The sequence below is a fragment of the Mesocricetus auratus genome, unplaced genomic scaffold (assembly GCF_017639785.1).
Source record: "Mesocricetus auratus isolate SY011 unplaced genomic scaffold, BCM_Maur_2.0 Super-Scaffold_100013, whole genome shotgun sequence".
In the NCBI taxonomy this organism is placed as follows: domain Eukaryota; kingdom Metazoa; phylum Chordata; class Mammalia; order Rodentia; family Cricetidae; genus Mesocricetus; species Mesocricetus auratus.
This window is the reverse complement of record NW_024429196.1, coordinates 70,139,331-70,162,461: the sequence shown is the minus strand read 5'-3', so window position 1 is coordinate 70,162,461 and position 23,131 is coordinate 70,139,331. Positions and strand designations below refer to the sequence as shown.

Below are 23,131 nucleotides of genomic sequence, written 5' to 3'. Positions count from 1 at the left end.
ACTGCAGCAGAGAAAGTGCTGGGTGTGAACCTTCACAAAAGTGAGCCATAGTTACTGTGTGTCTCACTTTTCGGGCTGGAGAGATGGCTCGATGCATGCACTGCTCTTGCAAAGAACATGAGTTCTGTTCCCAGCACCCACATCTAGCAGCTCACAACTGCCCGTAACTCCAACTCCAGAGGAACCAACAGCCTCTTCTTGCCTCCATGGGCAACTATGCTCACATGCACACACCCAAACATAACACACACACACACACACACACACACACACACACACACAGAGAGAGAGAGAGAGAGAGAGAGAGAGAGAGAGAGAGAGAGAGAGAGAGAGAGAGAGAGAGAGAGAGAGAGAGAGAGAGAGAGAAATTTGTTTGTTTGTTTGAGACAGGGTTTTTCTATGTAGCCCTGACTATCCTAGAACTCACTCTATAGACCAGGCTGGGCTTGATATCACAGATCCATCTGCCTCTGGCTCCCAAGTGTCTGGATTAAGGGTGTGTGTCATCACTGTCTGGCCAGATCCACATAATTAAATAAAATCTTAGCCAGGCGTTGGTGGCGCACACCTTTAATCCCAGCATTCCGGAGGCGGAGGCAGGCGGATCTCTGAGTTTAAGGCCAGCCTGGTCCACAGCTTGAGTCCCTGGACAGCCTCCAAAACATTACAGAGAAACCCTATCTCGAAGAAAAAATAAATAAAAAATTTTTAAATATTTGTTTATTTATTTATTTGATGAGCATGGGTGCTTTGTCTGTACGTATATCTATGTACCACGTGTACCTGGTGCCCTCAGAGGCCAGAAAAGTGCATCAGAGCCCCTGGGACTAAAGTTACAGACTGTTGTAAGCCTCGTGTGGGAGCTGGAAACTGGGTCATCTAGAAGAGCAGCCAGTGCTCTTAATCATGAGCCATCTCTCCAACACCAATAAAACAAATCTTTTAAAACAATGAAGGCTAACAGTCACCTGAAAAGCAGTCCACTGTAGAACAGACACCCTTTGGAGTCAAAGGCTGCCCAAAAATACAACCTAGTTTTGGTTTTGGTGTTTTTGGTGTTTTTGGTCTTTTTGTTTTTGTTTTATTTGGTTTTTCAAGACAAGGTTTCTCTGTATTGTTTTGGAGGCTGTCCTGGAACTGGCTTGGTAGAACAGGCTGGCCTTGAACTCACAGAGATCCACCTGTCTCTGCCTCCCCATTGCTGGGATTAAAGGCGTGTGCCACCAATGCCCAGCTCACAGTCTGTTTCAGGGATTCACACTCATTCCAACAGTGAGCAACATGGTCTCTAGCAGCCTCTAAAGAAGGCCTCCCAAGATCATACATGAAGAAAGAACTTTCTGGATGGCTGGAAAGAGCCTCCTGCCTGCATTTCAATCGGGCCACACCTCAGAACCAGGGTGTCAACTGAGGTTCAAAAGAGACATGATACATCTCTTGCCAAGAGCTGAGGCTACTGTCTTGGCCAGTATGGAGTCGGGCAGTTCTATGAAGAAGCACTAAGCCGCAAACCCTCCTCCAGGAGTGGACCTGCCCGCTGGAGCCCCTTCTAAAGCCCCTGCACACTCCTAGGAACCTGTATGTGAGGAGCTTCTGAGCTTAGTTCAGGACACAGGATTGGCCCAGGGTCAGCAGGGAGGACTAGACCTGCTTAGGCAATGACACAGAGTCCAGCAGGAATTCCGAACAGCGGAATGCCCTCTAAGTCAACACCACCATCACCAGTGCAGGAAGCAAGGCAGGACCATCCCCACAAAACAGTGAGGCAGAAGAGCTGCCTTAACAAGATAGGGGCAGCCTGCATAGTGCACTATAGTGCAGGACAGGGCAGTCTGTCTAGTGCACTACAGTGCAAGAAGTTTGTGCCTCCTCTCTCAGCAGGTACAGAAATGGAGGGGAATGCATGTGGCAACAGGTTAAGAAACTCAGGAAGGATACAGGCAATGAATGGGTGACAGATATGAGAATACAGCCATATGATGAACCTCACTATCAGTGGCAGGTGGAGACCGCAAGTCCAAGATGCTGGGGACACAGGGTAGGGCTAGGTAGGCTGGCCTTGAAGAAGGCCATCTCCTCTTTGCTACTCTCATCTAGTGAACATTCATCTAGTGACTGAGCAGCAAGAGTAGGTCCCAGACTAGGCCTCATTGCCACCAGCCATGTCCCAGGCACATTCCTGGGTGGCCCTTGGTTGGTATCCATGGGCCAAATCACAACCAATGGATAATGTTGGCAAATTTCAGATGTCCAGCAATTGAACTCCCACTTAGATCCCTAAGATTATTTCAGAAACATCAGTACTACTGAGGATTTAATCACCCTGGGTGTGGTCTGGGTTTTGGAATATTTGAAGTCCCACATGATCTGTGGGTAGGCAATTTTGGGCAAATAGACCTGCCAGCACTCTTAAAGGGACCCCAGAGGCATCATGGGAGACTCTCCCACCCATACCCCACCCCAGCCCAGCCAGCTGTTCACCCTGACTCCTACTGTGTGAGAAGGTTCTAAGTGGGATTCCCATTGTTTAAAGCAGGCACGGGCAATGCAGGGCATGCTAGCTCCAGACAGACCGAGAAGGGAAGGGTTTCATCAGGTGCCCTGCACAAGAGAACCTTTACCTCCCATCTCATAGGTAAGCAAACTGGGGCTGGAAAGGCCAGACAATCCACCTCAGAGCATCACCAGGGGCATTTTTACTATAAAAACCCATCCCTGTCTTTGAAGCAAAGTCCCTACAAGAAAGAGTAAGGCTTCCAGGAAGTCAGGAGTCATGTGGGCACAAAGACCACCTACATTTGCCTAACCCCATAATTAGCAGGCCTCAATCACCGATCACATGGCAGACATTCAGGATTCCCACCAAACCCAAGCCTCTCCGACAGGGGAAGTCTTCTGTACATATGTTTCTCTTATTGGTTGATGAATAAAACACTGTTGGCCAATGGGGAAGCAAGATTCACGGGAGTAGGCTCAATATAGGTTAATATAATTTTATTTGGGGAGAAGGCACTTACAAGAGAAACAGATGACCACCACAAGTTCCCGCTCCAAGGATCCACCCAGGCTGCTCTCTGTGATCCAGCCGGGAGCAAGAGATCGAGCTGGGCTTGGGACCCCAGACCTCCTAGTCCTACCCTCCATCATATCCACACCTGTGACCACGTCCAAACAGGCATGGTCAGCACCACATGTGAGGGAGGTAGATATCTCACTACACCTCTCCAAAAACACATCATCCTACCCACAGCAAGAAGCTGAGGCAGTCACCAAATGGTTCCTTTCTCCCAGAAGCCCTATGCTCATGACCGTGAGAGTCATTGGGACCACGGGCCCTGGAGGTACCCCAAAACAACATAGGGCTGTAGTGACTATCTCTGGTCTTGTCTGTGTTGGTTCCCCTCCATTCCCAGAGGACTGTGTCAATCCACAGGGGCCATTCCATTGCCGACTGGGAACCCAGCTGCCCTGGGCAGCGTCCAAATGTTAAGCTGCTTTTAGAAAACTGGGGATTCATCCCTGGGCAGAAGGGATTTAGCCAGAATTGGGCGACATTTAGAGAAGATTACACCCTAATTGCCCTGGTGTCAGCAGGCAGCCTTCTGCCAGCTGAGCCCTGGGACTGGCAGAAGTCCCTAGAGACCCTGGCTTCCCTATCCAAGCACACAGAGCCCAGCACTGGGGCCTGGAGACCAGCCGTCATCTTCCACAGCAGCTGGCTCAACACGGGACTTCCATTTGGCGGCTTGTGGTCAGGACAGGCAGAGGGATCTTGAGGCCCCATGGGTAGCTTCCAGCTCACATCTGTTTTGGGCCAGAGGAAGACAACTCAACAAGCAGGCAGAACAGCCTGAAGCACAAGAGGCTACAGACCACAGGTACGTGTGGCAGCAGCCCGCCTTTCTTACTGTCTCTAGCCCTCGTCACATTCCTTCATCTCACTAGGCTGTTTTAGCAAAAGAAATCAGAGGGGTTCATGTCCAAAAAATGAGAGGAGAATCTCAAGTATAGGCCATCTCCACCCATGCCCTAGAGGGTTTCTCACCACGGGACCAATAACAAGAGCCCAAGGAGAGTTGGGAGACCATCACAGACTGTGAACACAGATAAGCTTAGTTTTTCAGTTCTGAAGGTTCTAGGCAGTGGTTAAGCCTGTGGACATTACAGCACTGCAGCACTGTCCCAGAATGCAGTGGCAACAGATACCCTGGGTGCACATCCAACCCTGGTCCTCTATGGGCAGGTCCCCGCCACAAGGAACTTGCATACCTTGAAATGGTATCAGTAGGCTCAGACTAAAGGATGCTGGGACTATGTGTCCTGAAAGTTAGAGTGACCACAGCTGTCTGATCTCCGATTCCACTTAGAGATCTTGGCTGCAATACGCCTTGGTCTTGTCAAGTCACCCTGGGTAGCCTTCCATTTCTTCTCAAGCTGTCACATGACTCTCACACATTTCTTTGTTTTGGTTTTTGGGTTTGTTTGGTTTGGTTTGGTCTGGTTTTTTAAGACAGGGTTTCTCTATGGCTTTGGAGGCTGTCCTGGAACTAGCTCTTGTAAACCAGGCTGGTCTTAAGCTCACAGAGATCCACCTGCCTCTGCCTCCCGAGTGCTGGGAGTAAAGGCATTCACCACCAACGCCTGGCTAAATGTGGGGCTCTTAAAGGAGAGGAGACACTAAGGAAGGACGCAAGACAAGCTCAAGTTCTTGGAGGACTGTGGGAGAGGCAGGCCTCTGAGTCTCGCTCACCCTTGGCATTTCTGAGAGTACAAAGGTGTTTCAGACTGCAGCTCATAATAGTAGGAAGAAAGGCAACCCATGGGGAAAACTGAGGCACAGTCAGAGCATGAGGAGAAAGTGTGTCCAAGAGCAGCTGTGGTCCTGAGTAAGAAGCCTCAGGCAGGGGACTGGATACTATGTCACAGGGGACCTGGGATAATCTGGTCCGGAGTTCAGAGTGCCACCCAAATAACCACAAAGATCCTTATGCAAGCATACATACAACTGCCCCAATGTAAAGAGGGAAAGGCACAGGAGGAGAAGGCAATTGTCTAAGAGTGGCTGGGCCCTGGGACTTCAGTGAGGATGGGACAAGGAGCCAGCCGAGGTATAAGGAAGGACTCCCAGAGGAAGGTGCTAACAGCGGGTACCAGCAGGCGCTGTATGAAGATGGGGTTGACACTGAAATGATAGTAGAGGCATCTGGCTCAAATGCATAGTAATCCGACACCCTTTAAGAGGGGCCCAGCACCAGCTCCTACTTAAGTGAATGCCCAAGAACTGGAGCCCAGCAGCTGATCCCTCTCTTAATGGCTGTTTGATCAAAAAAACACATGTCTTATAGGAGTGGGGGCTATCCTGAGTTGGGTTTAGGCAGAAAAGATGACACAGAAACATCCTGTGGACAGATTTAGAAGCAAGAGCATGAGGACACACTAGAGGAGAAATATACTCATTGTTTATGAAAATTGATCCAAGACTATCATTAATTGGCAGTGACCAATGGTAACCCCATTGCCATTCCAGGGACTGGAGAGCCCCAGGCAGGAAGGCAGGAAGAGGCAGTCCTCGGTTTGCATTATGTAGGTATTCCTAAAACTCACTGTGCATAAAGAAAAACTACAGGGCTTCTGAGGAAAGCAGACTGAAACATAACATAAAAACAAATAAGGGGTCTGGGGTGATAGCCCAGCAGCTAACAGCACTTTGTCATCAAGTCTGAGTTTGATTCTTAGGACCCATATGGTGGAAAAAGGACACATGAAAAATGAAAAAATTATGAAAGCAGCTAAAATGCAAGAAACACCTACATGACCTTGGGTTTGGTTATAAAGTTCCAAACAGTAGAAACATGATCCACAGACACAAGAGCAGCACTAAAAAAAAAGTGTCTGTCAAAGACACTACTAAGAAGATACTAAAAGGACTAGTGTGGTTACACATATACTAATGAGATCACTTACAACTGAATAAGAAAGTAAACAACTGGATTGAAAATGACCGAAAGGCCAGGAATGACACAAAATCATACAGATGGCAAAGGAGCATATGAAAAGTGCCCTGGATTCCAACCTAGGCATGGCAAAATGATGATGAAATGAAATGGTGGAAAGATGCCCAGGGCCATGCATCCTCAGAGAAGTGCAAAGTAAACAGTAACCACATCCACTATGCGTGTATTAATGCAGCCAAGATCCAGCAGCAGTAGGGAATGCTACCAAGAATGGGGGCAGCAGGAGCGCTCGGTTACTGCTGCCGGAAATACCAAATGGACCAAACAGTTTGGAAGTCAGTTTTGCTTCTTACAGTTAAACAGTTTAAACCTGCATATTTACCCAAATGATTTGAAAATGTGTCTACAGTAGCTTTATTCATAACTGAAAAAAGTAAAGCAACCAAAATACCCTTCAATGGGTGAACCATCAGTCAAACAAGAGATGAAGACACAGATGAATCTTACATGTTCCAAGTGCATGGCATTCTGATAAAAAGAAAACTATAGAAATGGTAAAATATCAGTGACTGGCAGAGACCTGGCAGAGGTGAAGGTAAGCAGGTGAAATGCAAGGGATTATTTTTCGAGGTGGTAATTCTGTATGACACTGGAAGGGTACACACATGATACTATGCACCTGGTCAAAGCCAGATAACAGAAAGAAAAAAAAAGTCAGCTTTCTGAGACAATGTGTCATGTACCAATGAGGAAATCTGAATATATGTGAATGTTTTAAAAAATTATATTGGGGATCCTAGGATGGAATGTAGATTGTGGTCAAACAATTTAAATTGCAAGTGAGGGGTGCAAAAATATCACGATGGCATAAGTAACTGTGGGGAAAAGTGAAACCTGTAAAATTAAAGGCAAAAGGCTGATGAAGCAGCCAACTGGGGCACAAACGAACCATCTAGATACCTGCACGTGTGAACTAGGACCAGTAAGCTACGCTGTGACAGACAGATGGTGGGTGCCAGGTGTCTCACTGCTGGAGTAGGAGGCTGCAGATAAGCAGGTGGACAGAATGAGCCATGTGGTGACAGATGAAGCTGGACGCAGTGATATGAATTCATATTTGCAGATAGTGTGTGTACATGACTTAGGCGACACACTACTTGCTCTGCAGCTGAAAGGCCCCAGCACTAGTCATACCTTGGTACAATGAGCAACTAGATCTTTGTTTCTAGCATCTCTCTCGTTTAAAGCAACGAGAGCTTTTGGGGAGAAATGTCTGGTTCCAGAACTAAATATAGAACATAACTCTGGGACATCTTGTAGTATCAGAAAGTTTAAAAAGGTGTTAACAAAGACAGGCAGTGATGGCTCACACCATTCCCAGCACTCAGGAGGCAGAGGCAGGCAGATCTCTGTGAGTTTGAGGCCAGCCTGGTCTAGTGAGCAAGTTCCAGGACAGCCTCCAAAGCCACAGAGAAACCATCCTGAAAAACAAACAAAGCAAAAAGGTGCTTAACAAGGGGCTAGCTAGAGAGATAGCTCAGTCAGTAAAGTTCTTGCTGTTCAAGTGAGTTCAAATCAAAGACACCTAATGTAAAAGGCATCTGTAACCCCAGAACTAGGGAGGCAGAGACAAGATAATGGTGGGGAGGGGCCTTGCTGGCCAGCCAGGCTAGCCAAATAAATCAGTCAACTGTAGGTTCTGTGAAAAACACATTCCCAAAAATATGGTATGGAGCAAGTGAAGAATATACCCAATATTACCTCTGGCCTTTTACACATATGGGCACCTGCATACTAACCCCACCCCCCACCTACACACACAAAGTGCTTAGTAGCAAAAAATAAGTCATAATAATAGAGTATACCAGATCATAAGAGACAAAGCTAGAGAAATTTTTATCAGCCAAATTAAATATTATTACAGCCCACAGAATAAAGTACAAGTCCAATCAATCTATACATATAAAATAATAAAGAAAGGGTGAGGAGCTAAGGACAAGTCTACGTAAAACTAACCCCAACATTCTGCTGACTTCCCCCCGAAGAGCAAGCACTTCGTGGAAAAGAAGGAAAGGAGCAACTTTAGTGTAGAGAAGTCTGTGAAGATTGACACATGAGTCCCTGTCTCAAGATGTCACATTGGTGTGTTTGTGGTTATTTTTCCCACATTACCTGGTTTTGACAAGCACATAAAATCATTTTATACCCTTCCAGTGTCATACAGAATTGTTTACCATCTTGAGAAACAATCCCTTGTACTTCACACCCTGCCCACCCCCACGAGTCTCAGGCAGGTATCACAGTCAACAAGAGCCATGGTGAAGCACAGACCTGACATGTTGACAAGACAGGACTATGACTGTTCTCCTGTGAACCCGTAATTCAAGCCTACTGAAAAAAATATCAAATAAAAAATGTCACTAGTAACTTTCTACAAAATACCCGACCAATCTTCCTTAAAACTGCCAGTCACCAAAATAAAGGACGTCTGAGAAACTGTCATACCCCCAAGTAGCCTGAGAAGACAGGTGACCAAATAAATGTAATATGATGTCCCAGATGAGACCCTAGGCTAGAAGTAGGACACCAGGGACAAGCAAAGACAACCTAGACCAAGCACAGGCTTTACAACAACTCCCCAAACCTGGTTCATCAACTTTAAAAGATGTATCACACTAATATACAACATGTATGAGAGGGACAAGGGGGGATGGACAGCTCTCTTTACTATCTGCAATTTCTCTATAAATCTAGAATGGTCCTTAAGTGATTTATTTTTTTAATTAATGGTAAAAAGGCAGCACACAGCTTGACAGAGTCAATGGTGGAAATACAGAAATTTTGGCACAAGACACTTGGTTCCAACAAGGTGCCGAGGGGCTCGAGTGGATGTGGTGTCATGGGCTGGCAGCTCTGGAGCGTCTGTGAGGTGGTGACAGGCAGACTTTTCCCTTGGTACAAGAAGTGTCCAATCAGATGTGCAAGTGTATTCTCACAGGGCTTAGGCCAGCTGTGCCCAGGACTGTGTTCACTACTGTTATGTGAGACAGCATCTCACATAGTTTGGTCTGTCCTTGAACTTGCATCTGAGAATAACCTTGACCTTTTGATCCTCTGGGATTACAGGCGTGCACCACCGTAGCCTGTTTATGTGGCACTGAGGATGAAACCCAGGAATTCATGCATGCTAGCCAAGCACTCTGCCAACCCTTTTGGTGTTTTTTATAAATGAAACTACACACAGGTAAATGCAAAGTTCCCATTATTCTCATATCTTCTCCCCACATACCAATCACTGTGGAACAAAAACTCTAGAAATCTCAATCGAGAGTCAAGGTGGAAAAATGAAATGCTGCTCAGACAGATGACAATGAGGAACTGTTAGGTTTCGGGTGTGAAAACTCAGTAGATCTTGTTCTGTAGGAAAATACTCCTTATTTTCTCAACAAAAGCCACTGCTACAGAAGAAAGGAAGAAAGATGAACTGAGGCACAGAAGCAAGACTGGCCACAGCCAGAAAACGCATGTGCAGGCAGGAGCACGGATGAGTCAGTCCACTGTGGCCTCTCTATTTTTGCCTCACTTAGAGCACTCTTCAGCCTGTCATGGTAGCCCACTCCTTTAATCCCAGAACTCATCGAGGCAGAGGCAGGTGGATCTATAAATTCAAGACCAGCCTGGTGAGTGAGTTCTAGGACAGCCAGGGCTACACAGAGAAACCCTGTCTCGAAACAACAAAACAAAAAACCCTCACCTACTTTTTGAAAACTGTGACATGCACCATGGTTTCCCTGTATCGTGGTGTCTGTGTGTGTCACATACTAATGAAAAGAGGAACCAGCAAGGAGAAACACCCAGTGTTCCCACTTTTCCCTCACTGCACAGGTTCCACTGCACTGGTTGCTCTGCTCTGTATTCTGAAGCCCCTAAAATATACAGTTTTAAACACTGATTTCTAAATAGTGAAGTAGCCCTCCACTCCTGCTCTCTTCAAGGCCATCATCCACCTCCAGGCTTGGTCTAGAGAGGAAGGAGAGCAGCCACACGACTTTCAAGAGTAGGCTTGAGGAACTACTTTGAATACTAAACCAGAAGGGGCCTGGAGCCTAACCCTCAACTATCTCAGCTTGCACGGTCAGTCTTTCTCACATGCTGCCATCACAACATGGCAGAGAATGCAAAGAAGAAATGAAATCATTCTTTACCCTACATGCAGAACAGCCTGGGGAGAAAAAAAGACTGAGTAGTGGGAGTGCTGCCCCATTTGGCAAGAACATATCTGTTCTCCACACTCAAACAAAGGCCTGGGACCCTGAGTGAAACCAACAGGAATGCCACATGAGTCTGGGCCAGGGCTCTTGCTGAGGGAAGGACAGTGACCGTCCAAGTACTCCTAGTGTGCCAGACTGCAGTGACAGGCACCATTATTAAGCCACTAAGGCTTAGACAAAGAAGTGGCTTATTTAAGGCCACACAGTTCCTGAGAGCCTAGGCACGGTCCTCAAACACCCCTCTGGCATCATAGGACTGAGCACCACATGCAACTAGCCTCCTCTCCTGCTCAGGCAATGCCTGGTTTCTCTGAGGCCTGCTGGCTCTTCTGAGAGCTGTGGGCTCCCAGCACGGGGCCTGGGCCTCCCTTTGGCCCCACCTGCTAAGCCTCAAAGTATGCTTGGCATCTCTGAAGACAGCTTGCTCCATCACAGCTGTGCCAGCCCTGTGCCCAGTGGAAGGCAGCCAAGGCCACACCTCCACATGCTGGCAGGGTTAGCCTGGAGCAGCCATTCATATGCCTGGGGTAGATTTTCTGCCAGGTACAGGTGTCTGGTTCCCATGCCCCTCAGAACAGCAGGGTCTGCTGTGGCAGTTAAAGACATTGTTAAAAGTAGAAGAACCTTATCAAACTCCTTCATGACCCCCTGCCCCACATCTGGTGGTTAGAAAGGCAGGCCCAGAAGAAGGGAGGTCACCCAGCAGTCACTGGAAGAAGTGGGACCACAAGGCCACTATCTCTATGCCATCGCTGCCTCTCTTCAACTGCCTTAAGGATTTGCAAGACTCAAGTCCATCACCTTCACACAAACAGTACAATACTGATACCCTACCTGGCCCCACAAAACACATCTGTGGCTCCTGTGCCTGACCCTAATATCTGTCTGCTCAAGAAATGGATAAAATGACAGTCTGAGGATGTCCAAGAATCAGGGAAACCTCATACACATTTAAAAAGAAACCAGGACTTTCCCCTCTCGGGAAGCAAAAACTCCAGGAGGCTGGGCCTCATTCTGAAAAGGCACCAACCTATACACCTTGAAGTGCATCCCCTGGTAATGCCTTTGTCACTCCTGCCTCCTCAAGTGGCTCAGGGGCTGGAAACAGCAGCTCAGGCAAGCCCAGAGTCAAAGGACCTACCAGAAAGTGTCTAAGTCTGAGAGCTGAATGGGACTTCCAGGAAGAAGGGAGAAGCAGAGTGGCCCCACAAACTGGCAAGGCATGGGGCACAAGGCATCCCTCAGAGGTGGCAATGACAGTCGAGCACAGGCAGACAGGCTTGGGGAGGTGCTGCATGCACCACATGGAGGAGCTTGAGGCCTGAGTGAGGTGGAGTTAGACTGACAAAGCCTTTACTGGGTCCAGGTGCAGCGCCCAGTGTGGAGCTGGGCCCCACCCACATGAGCACGATGATGCACAGAACTCAGCACCACCAGAAGTGACAGGGGACAGCAGCCAGGGTGCGCCCAGACCTGTTCTTGAGTCAAGCCCAGGTGGAGCAGAAACTGCTCCCGGGAATCTCACATGACAGAGATGGGGAACCCGAACGCAGCCCATTCACCTACAGTAAGTACCCTGCTCTGCCAGCCCATCATACCGGTATTCCCAAAGCTGCAGCCAAGGACGCAGCAAGCTGCTTCATGGCCACTCAGGCTGGAAAAGTCTCTGTCCCACCATGCTGGATAAGGAAAGAAGGCACAGCGTGACTTGGGACAGATGTGGCCCTTACTAACTCAGACTCAGGCACACACACAATCAGCACAATGGACCACTGGACACCCTCTCTACTTTTAGCCTCAGGCAACACCCAGGCCATGGTCAGCAGGACATAGCCATTCACTCACAAATACAGACAGCGGGGTTAACACTGAGTTGGCTCAGCCGGGCGTTGGTGGCGCATGCCTTTAATCCCAGCACTCGGGAGGCAGACGCAGGCGGATCTCTGTGAGTTCAAGGCCAGCCTGGTCTACAGAACGAGTTCAAGGACAGCCTCTTAGTTCCAGGACAGCCTCCAAAGCCACAGAGAAACCCTGTCTCGAAAAACCAAAAAAAAAAAAAACAACACAAAACACTGAGTTGGCTCACCTACCACAAGCCTCTCCTTAGCTCTGGTCATAAACCCTCTTACCTGGGTCAGCCGGCTTCCTCACCTCAAAGACTTTCATCATTAAACGCAGGCAGCAGTACAAGCAACTCAGCCTCAGCATGACTTGTTAGTAACTAAATCTACCACAGCTAAAGGAACAAACAAGATGGTTCACCTCTCCATGGGAGAAAACTTCCCACATACACTACCTCCTTAAATCCTGATTTGTTTTTTAAGTAGAAGTTAGCATTTTCAAATACAATACTGGCCAAAATGAAGGAGTTTGACAAGGGCCTGCTCAGGCATGGGTATGAGGAACACACACAATGCTGACAGGAGGCAAATTGGCACAAACTTTTGGCAACACCGTTTGAAGCCGATGCGCTCTTCTAGACGCTACTAGGAACTTCTAGAAGAAACCTTATCCACCTTACCAAGGGGAGAGGAGCAGTCTATCCAAGCCTATACAGGCCATGTGGAGATGAGCCATGAGGTGGCATTAGGCTAAAGAGATACCTAAAGACCAACTAGAGAACAGATCACACCCTCTTCCCCCATCTCCTACGGACTTTCCCTCCAGATAAAGACAAGCCTGTATGCACAACATAGTTCTTCAGTGTGCCATTAAATGATTGTGCCCATAATGATGACTGCAGAGACTGACAAACAGAAGTCACTGCAGTGAGGACCGGATAGGTCACCAACAGCCTGGTGAAGCAAATGCTACTGAAGGAAATTTTAATTCAGAAGAGGACAGTAGGCTTCCCAAGAAGTGGCAATCCACCAGAAGTGGGCAGGCAACCTATCTATGTGTATAAAGGGAGTGGCACTATAATTAACAGTTGCTACCTGGCTGGAGAACCAGGTAAAGGAAGGGAAGGGGAGTCCCAGACAGAAGACCAGCTATGGGATGAGGGCACACCCACTCCATCTGTCACATCACCTTACCCCAAGGGAAGGAAGGGGTACGCATTCCACACCTCTTGTCAATCCACTGCCAGTGGAGCCTGGCTTGGGAAAGTTACTGAGGTCCTCTGACAGACAATGGATTTGCAGTGCTGTGTGAGGACCCAATTCCCGCCCACCCAAAGAAGCAGTCACTTCTGGTACTCAGCCAGCCCTGCTCTACCTAGACCTTAAGGACCCATTCCCCAAAAAAGTAACAGAGGCTCTGAGAGAGTTCAGGCCTATCCAAGGCTGTCTGGGAGCAGACGTCCCAGCAGAGATGAGCCTATGACCAATACCAAGACCAGAACTGAGTCTGACAGGGAAGGAAATGGTTGAGATAACCCAGCAAGTTACCTGCTTGGCTTTCCTAATAGAATACTAAGAGCAATACTTCTGGGTTGGTGAAGCTGCACCCCTATTTGGCAGAGGTGGAAGCTAAGGCTTGGGGAGAGCTCGCCCATGGAGACATCATAAGCCACAGGGAAGAGTTGGTTCATACTCCAGTGTCCTCCCAAAAATCATCTCTCCACAGTCTATGGGACAAGGCTGGGGAGTCAAGAAGGATGGGAGACACTAACACCTAAGTCATCCTATGAAGCCTACCCAGGTCCCTCCTTCTGCCCTTCCCCAAGCTCTTGGCCAGCTTGGGGGTCAAATCTCTCTCCCCACAGTGGGATGACACAGAGCACCACGTTTCCTACAGAAAGAAGACAGACACCACGGTGACAGGCAGAGCCCAAGAAGCAGAGCAAGACATGAAGTGGTCAACGGAAGCCATGTATCCCAGCAGTGGGGGCACCACGAACAGATGAGAGAAAAGCAGCTCGCTGAGCCAGAGCTAAGTCACAGGTGGAAAGGACAAGGGGAAACCCAGCCGGTCAAGGGCCACAGGCACCCAGGAGCCGCGACTCACTCAGCCTGTATCCATCCCTTCCCAGCCTCAGGCAGTCGTGAAATCAGATGAAATGCCAAGAGGGGAAGTGATTTGCTCGAAGGTGACAAGCAGTGGCCAAACAGACCGTGGCCCAGGCCCAGCCTTTCCCTGAGGGTCAGCCTACTAACATCGATAGCCTCAGCTGTAAGCGCATCATCTGCTCGCCCTCCACCTACACAGACACACCCAAGGCAGCAACGACCACGGCAGAGCATCGGACCTTAACGAAAGGGTCACCAAGGCCTGCAAAGAAAACTAGCGGATGCATGGGACTGACTGCAGAGAGTCTGGACCCCTCAGCCGGGCACTGGCCGCTGGAGGAGGCCGAGCTCGCTCACTCTCCCGACTGCCGTGGGCCGCAATTCTGGGCTCCCTGGCACCTCCCACCACTGGGCAGGGTGACCTTAGCGCCCCAGGCGGGGGTCGCAGCCGGCCACTCACCTCTTTGAGTTGCTCCATCTCGCTGCGGATGGCCTCATAGTCCACCTCGAGCTCCTCGAACTGCAGCTTGAGCTGGTGCTTCTCCTCGAGCACCGCCAGCCCATACTCGGCCGCCTGGATCTTCTCACGCGTGGTCTCGGCCAGCTCGTGGGACAGCCGCTTCACCTCGGCGCGCAGCCACTCCGGCTGTGCCTCCATCACGAGATGCGCGTACTCCTCCTCCTCCGACGGCGCGGACATGGTGGCGGCGCGCCGGGGCCGGCTCCCACCTTGGCTCCCACAAACCGGGCCCTCTTAGCTGCCGCCGCCGCCGCCCAGCCCCGACGGCCGCCCGCGCCGCCGCACTGCTCCTCCCTGACGCGCGGGGAACACTGGGGGCTGCAGTCCCACCGCTCATGGACTACACAACCCGTGGTCCCTCACGCCCGCCCGCCCTGCGTCTGTGATTGGTCTAAATCCTAAGGGGGCGGGGTCCTAGCCGATGCACGCCTACGTCTCCTTAGCATTATGGGAGACGTAGTCCTGCTTCGCGCTCACGCCTTAGCCCGTTGTGCGCCGCGCCCGCTTGACTCCAGTCGGTGATTGGCCGGCGCCGCTGACGTGACAGAAGTAGGGGTGCCAGCGACCCGAGCCCAGGGGACCCGGCAGCCACCCAGAGAACCTCCAGCCTCGCCCTCCCAGCCTTTGTAGAATAAGGCAAGCCGAGCTGAGTAAGATTCGTGTCCCACCACAATGTCAGGGCATCGCTTCCAGTCTGTGACGCGCGCTCTGTGCGGGATTTGAATGACTGTGGCGCGCGCCACGGGCTCTGCCAAAAGGATGTGGACAACCCGACGCTAGACGCTCACGGGGAGCCCAAACCCGGACACCACTTCCTCTTGTCCCACAGTCCGTTAGAATATTCTTTCATGAAATGAAGGCACTTTTCGTGAGCACGGTGTTTAAATGTTGTCTGCCCCCTGTTTTCGGCGTGAGAGATTATTTCAAGCCTAGCTGTATTCTTCACTATTAGTCTAAATAAAACTTCCCTCCTCCCATGGTGGTTTGGATACAACAAGCTTGTTCTTTGCACTCTGCCCCTCCCCAAACACCACACCCTACAGCTGCAGACCACCATGAAACATAGAGGTCAGCTGGAGAGATGGCTCAGAGAATAAAGCGCTTGCTCAACAAGCGCAAGAATCTAAATTTGCATCCCCAGAACCCACATAAAGCACAGTCTGAGCCCGGCGGTGGTAGCGCACGCCTTTAATCCCAGGACTCAGGAGGCAGAGGTAGGAGGTTCTCTGTGAGTTCGAGACCAGCCTGGTCTACAAGAGCTAGTTCCAGGACAGGCTCCAAAGCCACAGAGAAACCCTGTCTCGAAAAACCAAAAAAAAAAGATGTAACCCCAATGTTCCCGAGGCAAGACGGGAGGTGGAGACTGGAGAATCTCCTGGTGTATGAAGAAAAAAAAAAAAAAAACAAAGACACCCTGTCCCAAACAAGATGGAAGACCACTGACCACTGGATATTTTCTTCTGACTCCAATCTGCATGTGGGGTCCTTGTGCACACCCAGGAACATGAACCCACTTCACACACACACACACACACACACACACACGCATGCACGCACGTGTGCATACATGCATTCGTGCAAACACGCAAAGATTAAAAAAAAAAGATAAAAGAAAATCTAGTGTCAACCCAAGAGTTGTGTAGTAAATAGACTGGGCCTGGTGGAACACACCTTTAATCTCAACACTTAGGAGGGAGAGGTAGGAGGATCTCTGAAAAGTCAAGGTCAGCCTGGTTTATATAGCAAATTCCAGGACAGCCAGGATCCAGAAGCAACAAATGTTGCTCCAACAAGGGCGGAGCTCTACAAATAGCTGTACCTATCCATCCTGACCGGCCTGACTGGGAACCTCCCCACGCAGACCCACACCTGTCTAAGAGCCGAGTGTGAGGAGGGAGGGGGAGACCCATGAGCATCTGGTGCAGAAACCCACCAGGGAGCTTTGAACTTGAAGACAAGCTGATGGCAGGCACGTTAAGATGCAGAGGGTGGGTCACTACCATCACGGGCTTCCTTCCTGAGGCAGGGACAGTGCTGGCCAGCAAGGTTAGCACCAGGTGGAAGTATTCTAGGATCCAGTTTGTCACTGGCAGGGGTGGGGGAACCAGGAAATTCTTCCCTGAGGGAGTGACACCCGGGAGAGAGCCAGAGGACTCCACATCAAGGATGTGCAAGTAGGGAGCCCACAGAAATAAAACTAGATGAACCTCCCCGACCACAGATGATGGGTCACCTCTTGAGGTCTCCCTGGGTCACAAACCTCGAAGGTCTTTGACCTACATCAGCTCACTCTGTGCTCCCAAAACTCCAGTTCACACTATCTGTTTTATGAATGAGGAAACCGAGGTCCACTGCCAAATCCTCCCACTCACCCATTCACGTTGCCAGCAAAGACTGGCACCCTGCATGGTGGTTCAAATGTAGTCTAATGTGGCACTCTTAGGAGGTGTGGCTTTCTTTGTTGGAGTAGGCATGGCCTTGTTGGAGGAGGTGTGTCACTCTGGAGGTGGGCTTTGAGGTCTCCTATGCTCAAGCTATGCCTAGTATCTCAAGTCACATCCTGTTACCTGTGAGTCAAGATGCAGGACTCTCGGCTCCTCCTCCAGGACCAGGTCTGCCTGCTGCTGCCATGCTTCCCTCCATGTCAATAATGGACTAAACCTCTGAAATGTAAGCCAGCCCCAATTAAATGTTTTCCTTTATAAGAGTTGCCATGGAGCCGGGCAGTGGTGGCACACACCTTTAATCCCAGTACTCGGGAGGCAGAGGCAGGCAGATCTCTGTGAGTTTGAGACCAGCCTGGTCTACAGAGTGAGTTCCAGGACAGCCAGAACTGTTTCACAGAGAAATCCTGTCTCAAAAACACAAAACAAAACAAAAAAGAGTTACCATGGTCATGGTATCCCTTTACAGCAATAGACACCCTGCTCCTCAGCAAACACTGCATGAGAGTTACCTGCTTGTCCCAATGGCCATTCCCCAGCCACAGCCCAATCATCTCTGCCTTAATCTTAATCACCTTTCCCCCTCCCTCCCAAGACAAAGTTAAAGTGCCGCAACTACTTCCAAGGCTGGACAAGCTCTAAAAGGCTTCTTTACACCATCTGAATGTTAATTCCCCTTCTGTGCTTTGGTTGCTTCCTTCTGTTGAGCGCTATGGACTCTGACACTGTGGGTCACCGTAGAATGTCAGCTCCAGGAGGCCAGGAACCTTGGCAAGGCCCAGCACCTTCTTCTGGCCCTTACCTGGAGCTCCAGTCAGAGTCCCAAGAGATTCCTCTCGTGCAGTCTGACCTAATCCAGCACTACTCCCCGGAATAGTGCGCCCTCTGGTGACAAAAAAGGTTATGTACAAGAGGATGGAGGCAGCCTAGCAGAGAAGAGCCTGCAGCAAGCAGTGAGGACTCCTACCAGAAATGCAGACAGTGGCCTTGTCTAGTGATGGACTGCAAAAGCCCTAGGGGTGAAGAGGAGCGAATTTCTCCCTAGCAACTTGCTATACCATTGTGAGCAAAGGCTCCAGTGTCACAGGCAACCCAGACAAAGCTGGCCAGTCATGCATCTTTGTGTTGACTGGCTAGGACGTGCCCCCCATGGAGCACGTTGTCAGGCTCTGCCCACTTACTGACGCCTGGAGAGCTGTCCTTGCCCGTGTGAGCAAGGATGCAAAGTGCTCTGTCTTCAGGAGGCAGCCTGCTTGGGCGTGCTTGACTAACCTAGAAGGATGGCACACGATACGGTATTCCGGAACACCATGCTGTATGACAGACTGCAAATGCTCATTGGCTGAAATCTAAACGTCACTCACTCAACAATCTCCTCTGTGAAAGGCCTTGGAGGGCTCCACACATCACTCGTGGTACTACAGGAGACCTTAACGGCCCTTTTAGCATTTATCCTGCTCCAAGGCCCGTGCCTCGGTATTAATTTTTGGGCTATCGAGATGGTTCAGAGGGTAAAGGCACTTGCTCCAAGACTGGTCACCAGAGTCCAGTCCCCAGATACACATAATGAGAGGCTCCCACAAGTTGTTCTTGGACCTAAACACAGACACATAACACAGACACCACACACACACACACACACACACACACACACACACACACACACACCAATCACATGGTCCCTCAATAACAGAGCCCTGAACTGGCTTTCACACTTCCTCTCCTCTCACTCCTGGCTGATGAGCAAATGGATACTCCTCTCCCCTGGGTGCTCCTGCCCTGACCTCTACTTCTTTGCTCATGTATCTGGGGGCATGGGGTCCTGTGGCTTGAGCCAAGACAGCTCTGGATGAGACAGCCCATTGGGACTATCACCCAGCAGTTAGGCTGTTTGCCAGTGCCTCTCCCAGCTTCACAGAGAAGCTTTTGTCCTGTAAAACTCTGACCTACTCCTTAACTGATCCACAGATTCAACATCAGAACCCCAGGTGGCTCTGTTTGTTTTCTAGAACTCTATCAAAAAGGGGAGAGAGCTGAGCACCTAGAAACTAACCCAGGGTTCGCGAAAGAAGGCACCCGAAAGAATATCAAAGAGTAAACTGGGAACCACCTCTTGTCGGATGCAAATTAAGACCAACTAGGATTAAAGACCTAATTGGCACTAAAATACTCCTGAAGAAAACACAGGTGGAGATTTTTGTGTCCTTGGATTGATTAAGCAGTGTTTTTTAGGTGTGACATCTGAGTCTGAGGGGCTGGGGGAGCAAGAGCGATGGAGGAGGAGTGAGTGCTCCCACATTTAAGCTTTCTCCTTCACTGGATGTGGCTCAACCCCTGAGCACAGAGGTATCAGCCACAAGCTGCAGCCTCAGAGCCCCTGCACAGGGTCTTGGACCTCTGCAGGCTGTGTGTGTTATGAGTGCCCCATCTGGGGAAGGGCTGGAACTCACTCTGTAGCCCAGGCTGGCCTTGAACTCACAGGGCTTGGCCTGCCTCTGCTTCCCAAATGCTACTAGAGCAAAACATTTTCATCTGAAGTAAAAGATGAGGTAGTAGCATGGGAGGGGGCGGGATAAAAAACCTACAGGGCCGGGAGAGACGCCTGTGGTGCACTAGCAGTGAAGTTTAAGGATAGCATTAACACCAGCGAGTGCATTTGTTTGCTTGTGATGTCATAACAACAATCACAGACACAGAGATGCAAATCACAGAAATCTATTTTCTCACAGTCCAGGATCACCCAGGTACCAGCACAGCCCGGGTCTTGGTAAATTCGTTCTTCCTAGTTCACATATAGCATTCTTCTTATAATTGTTTTGTTTTGTTTTTCGAGCCTCTGTGGCTTTGGAAGCTGTCCTGGAACTAGCTCTTGTAGACCAGGGTGGCCTCAAACTCATAGAGATCCATCCACCTCTGCCTCCTGAGCGCTGGTGGATCTCTGTGAGTTCGAGGCCAGCCTGGTCTACAGAGCGAGTTCCAGGACAGCCTCCAAAGCCACAGAGAAACCCTGTCTCGAAAAACCAAAAAAAAAAAAAAAAAAAAAAAAAAAAGAGTTGCTGTGGTCATCTGTGGGACCTTGGAGAGTGGAGCAGTATTTATTCCTGGCATACAGAAGGGCTCTGGGAACCCATACCACATGGAAGGATGCTCTCTCAGCCTGGACACAGGGGGAAGAACCTAGGCCCTTCCCAGGATGATGTGGCAGACTCTGAAAATCCCTCATGGAAGCCCTTGCCCTCCCTGGGGAGCAGAGGGGGAATGGAGTGGGGGTGAGGGGTTGGGAGGGTTGGGGGTGGGGGAGGAGAGGAGAGAGAGGGAACTGAGAGTAACATGTGTAAAAAGTTAAATTAAAAAAATATGAGAAAAAAAAGAGTTGTCATGGTCATGGTGTCACTTCACAGCAATAGAAACCTAACTAAGACAGAAGGTAATAAAGATTAAATGAGCTCATATGTGGGGAGAGGCTGATCTAATCTAAAAGGGCTGGTGTGTACATGGACACACAATACCTGTGTAACATACATACGTACATACGCACGCACGCACGCACATACACACTAAAATACAAAAGAAAAATGTGCCTACTGTTTGTTGAGAATCTACTGTGTCTCAGATTTTGTTCTTCAGGCCGTAAGCATTTACCTGTGTTAATCCTTACTGAAGGCTCATGAGTGTGTCAGCTTTCTAGCACTGTAAGGAATACTTGAGACACTTTACAAAGTTTTGGAGGTTTCAAACTATGATTGGTTGAGCCCTTGGCTTCTGGGGCCTATGGTGAGGCAATACTTCACAGAGCGAAGTTATTGTCTCATGACCAGAGTCCCACTGTCCCCTTCAATGGCATGCCTCCCAGTGACTCAAATACTTCCTACCCAGCTAACTAACACACTTCTCCTATAACATATAATTGTTTAGGGAGGTTGTAGTTCAGAAGTTGAAATCACTCCGGATGTTTCAGACTGAAGAAGATTTAAAAGTAGAGATCAATTATGAAAGGACAAAGTCAGCAAAGCAGCTGTCAGGGACCTGTGGCTAGATCTCAAAGCCATGCTGCAGTAGTGGTGTTCCAACTGTGCAACAAGAACATTCAGAAAACCACGGCCAAGGTCACAGCTGCCTCGACCCGGGAAGCTGGATGAGAGCTCGGTGAGACAGGTCCTTCTAAAGTCCACATCGGCCTGAGCCTGCGCATTGCCTGCCACTGTCTGCAGAGCAGTGCCTTCTTCCTTCTCCTTTCTACGAGTCGCTTCTCACTGGCAGACCTCAGGTCTGTCCATCCAGTATTCTAAAAGGAAGGGCCACTAGGAGATGTAGCTTTCAGCTTGACAGCCTTCACAACCCAGGGTACAGAGGAACACCTAAGTGTCGTAGAAGTGGTTTGTGAGTAAAAATAGATAACAAGAAAAGATAGTGTTTTTTTTTTTTGGTTTTTTTTTTTTTTCGAGACAGGGTTTCTCTGTGGCTTTGGAGGCTGTCCTGGAACTAGCTCTTGTAGACCAGGCTGGCCTCGAACTCACAGAGATCCACCTGCCTCTGCCTCCCAAGTGCTGGGATTAAAGGCGTGCGCCACCAACGCCCGGCCCGAAAAGATAGTTTTTAAAAAAGTTTTTTTGATTATTTATATTTATGTGTATGTGTGTGTGTTGGTGTGGCTGTATGCCATGTGTGTGGAGATGCCCAAGGAGGCCAGGAAATGATGTCAGATCCCCTGGAGCTCCAGTTACAGGCAGTTGCTGGAAACCAAATCCAAGTGCTCTGGAAGGGCAGCAAACAGTCTGAGGCACTGAGCCATCTCCCCAGTCACAATAGAAGAGAGTTTTTGCAATAAAACCGTTATTTGGATCTAGATGTGGTAGTACCTGCCCATAGTCCCAGCACTTGAGAGGCTGAGGCAAGAGATAAAAAGGTCAAGGCTTGGCCAGGCGTTGATGGCTCACACCTTTAATCCCAGCACTCGGGAGGCAGAGGCAGGCGGATCTCTGAGAGTTCGAGACCAGCCTGGTCTACAAGAGCTAGTTCCAGGACAGCCTCCAAAGCCACAGAGAAACCCTGTCTCGAAAAACAAAACAAACAAACAAACAAAAAAAAAAACAGCAACAAAAAAAAAAAAAGGTCAAGGCTTGCCTGGGCTACAGAGACAGAGATAGTTCAAGGACAGACTGGGCGATTTAGTGGGAACCCAAATTGGCTTGAGAGATAAGGTAAATAGAGTGCAGGAGATACAATGCTGTGGTGGAGGAGTGCTTGTTTGCTTGTTTGTTTGTTTTGGGTTTCAGGATTTTTTTTTTTAGACAGAATTTCTCTGTGTAGCCCTAGCTGTCCTGGAACTAGCTCTTGTAGAACAGGCTGGCCTCGAACTCACAGAGATCCACCTGCCTCTGCCTCCCAAGTGCTGGGATTAAAGGTGTGCGCCACCAACGCCCGGCGAAGCTTTAGGTTTAACCTATAGTATTGCAAAAATAAATAGATGGAGAGATAACATTACAACAAGATGTTATTTACAGTGTGTGTGTGTGTGCTTGTGTCTGTGTCTGTGTGTGTTCATGTGGTCTGTGGGGATGTTAGTGGAAGTGTGTGTCTGTGCCTGTGTCTGTGTGTTCATGTGGTCTGTGGGGAAGTGTGTGCCTGTGCCTGTGTGTGTGTGTGTTCATGTGGTCTGTAGAAATGTTAGTGGAAGCGTGTGTCTGTGCCTGTGCCTGTGTCTGTGTGTGTTCATGTGGTCTGTGGGAATGTTAGTGGAAGCATGTGTCTGTGCCTGTGCCTGTGTCTGTGTGTTCATGTGGTCTGTAGGGATGTTAGTGGAAGCGTGTGTCTGTGCCTGTGTCTGTGTCTGTGTGTGTTCATGTGGTCTGTAGGGATGTTAGTGGAAGCCAGAGGTTAATATGGAGTATCTTCTTAAATAGCCCTTCATCCTGTTGTTGAAAGTGAACCTGCAGGGCATCAATTCAGTCACACTAGCTGCTCAGCCAGCCCCAGGGATCCTCCTGACTCT

At 49.3% G+C, this 23,131-nt stretch overlaps 1 protein-coding gene across 2 annotated transcripts in view; it reads right to left on the bottom strand.

Annotated features, from left to right (window-relative positions):
* Positions 1-15,012, bottom strand: part of Bicd2 (BICD cargo adaptor 2) — a 46,484-nt gene extending 31,472 nt beyond the window's left edge. The window contains exon 1 of one of the 2 annotated variants that reach the window (XM_005066316.4): positions 14,636-15,012. In XM_005066316.4, the coding sequence (XP_005066373.1) occupies positions 14,636-14,875 (240 nt within the window). In that variant the 5' untranslated portion in view covers positions 14,876-15,012. The remainder of the gene's footprint in view (positions 1-14,635) is intronic. The other variant, XM_005066317.4, reaches the window with a different exon arrangement.
* Positions 15,013-23,131: the final 8,119 nt, after the last annotated feature.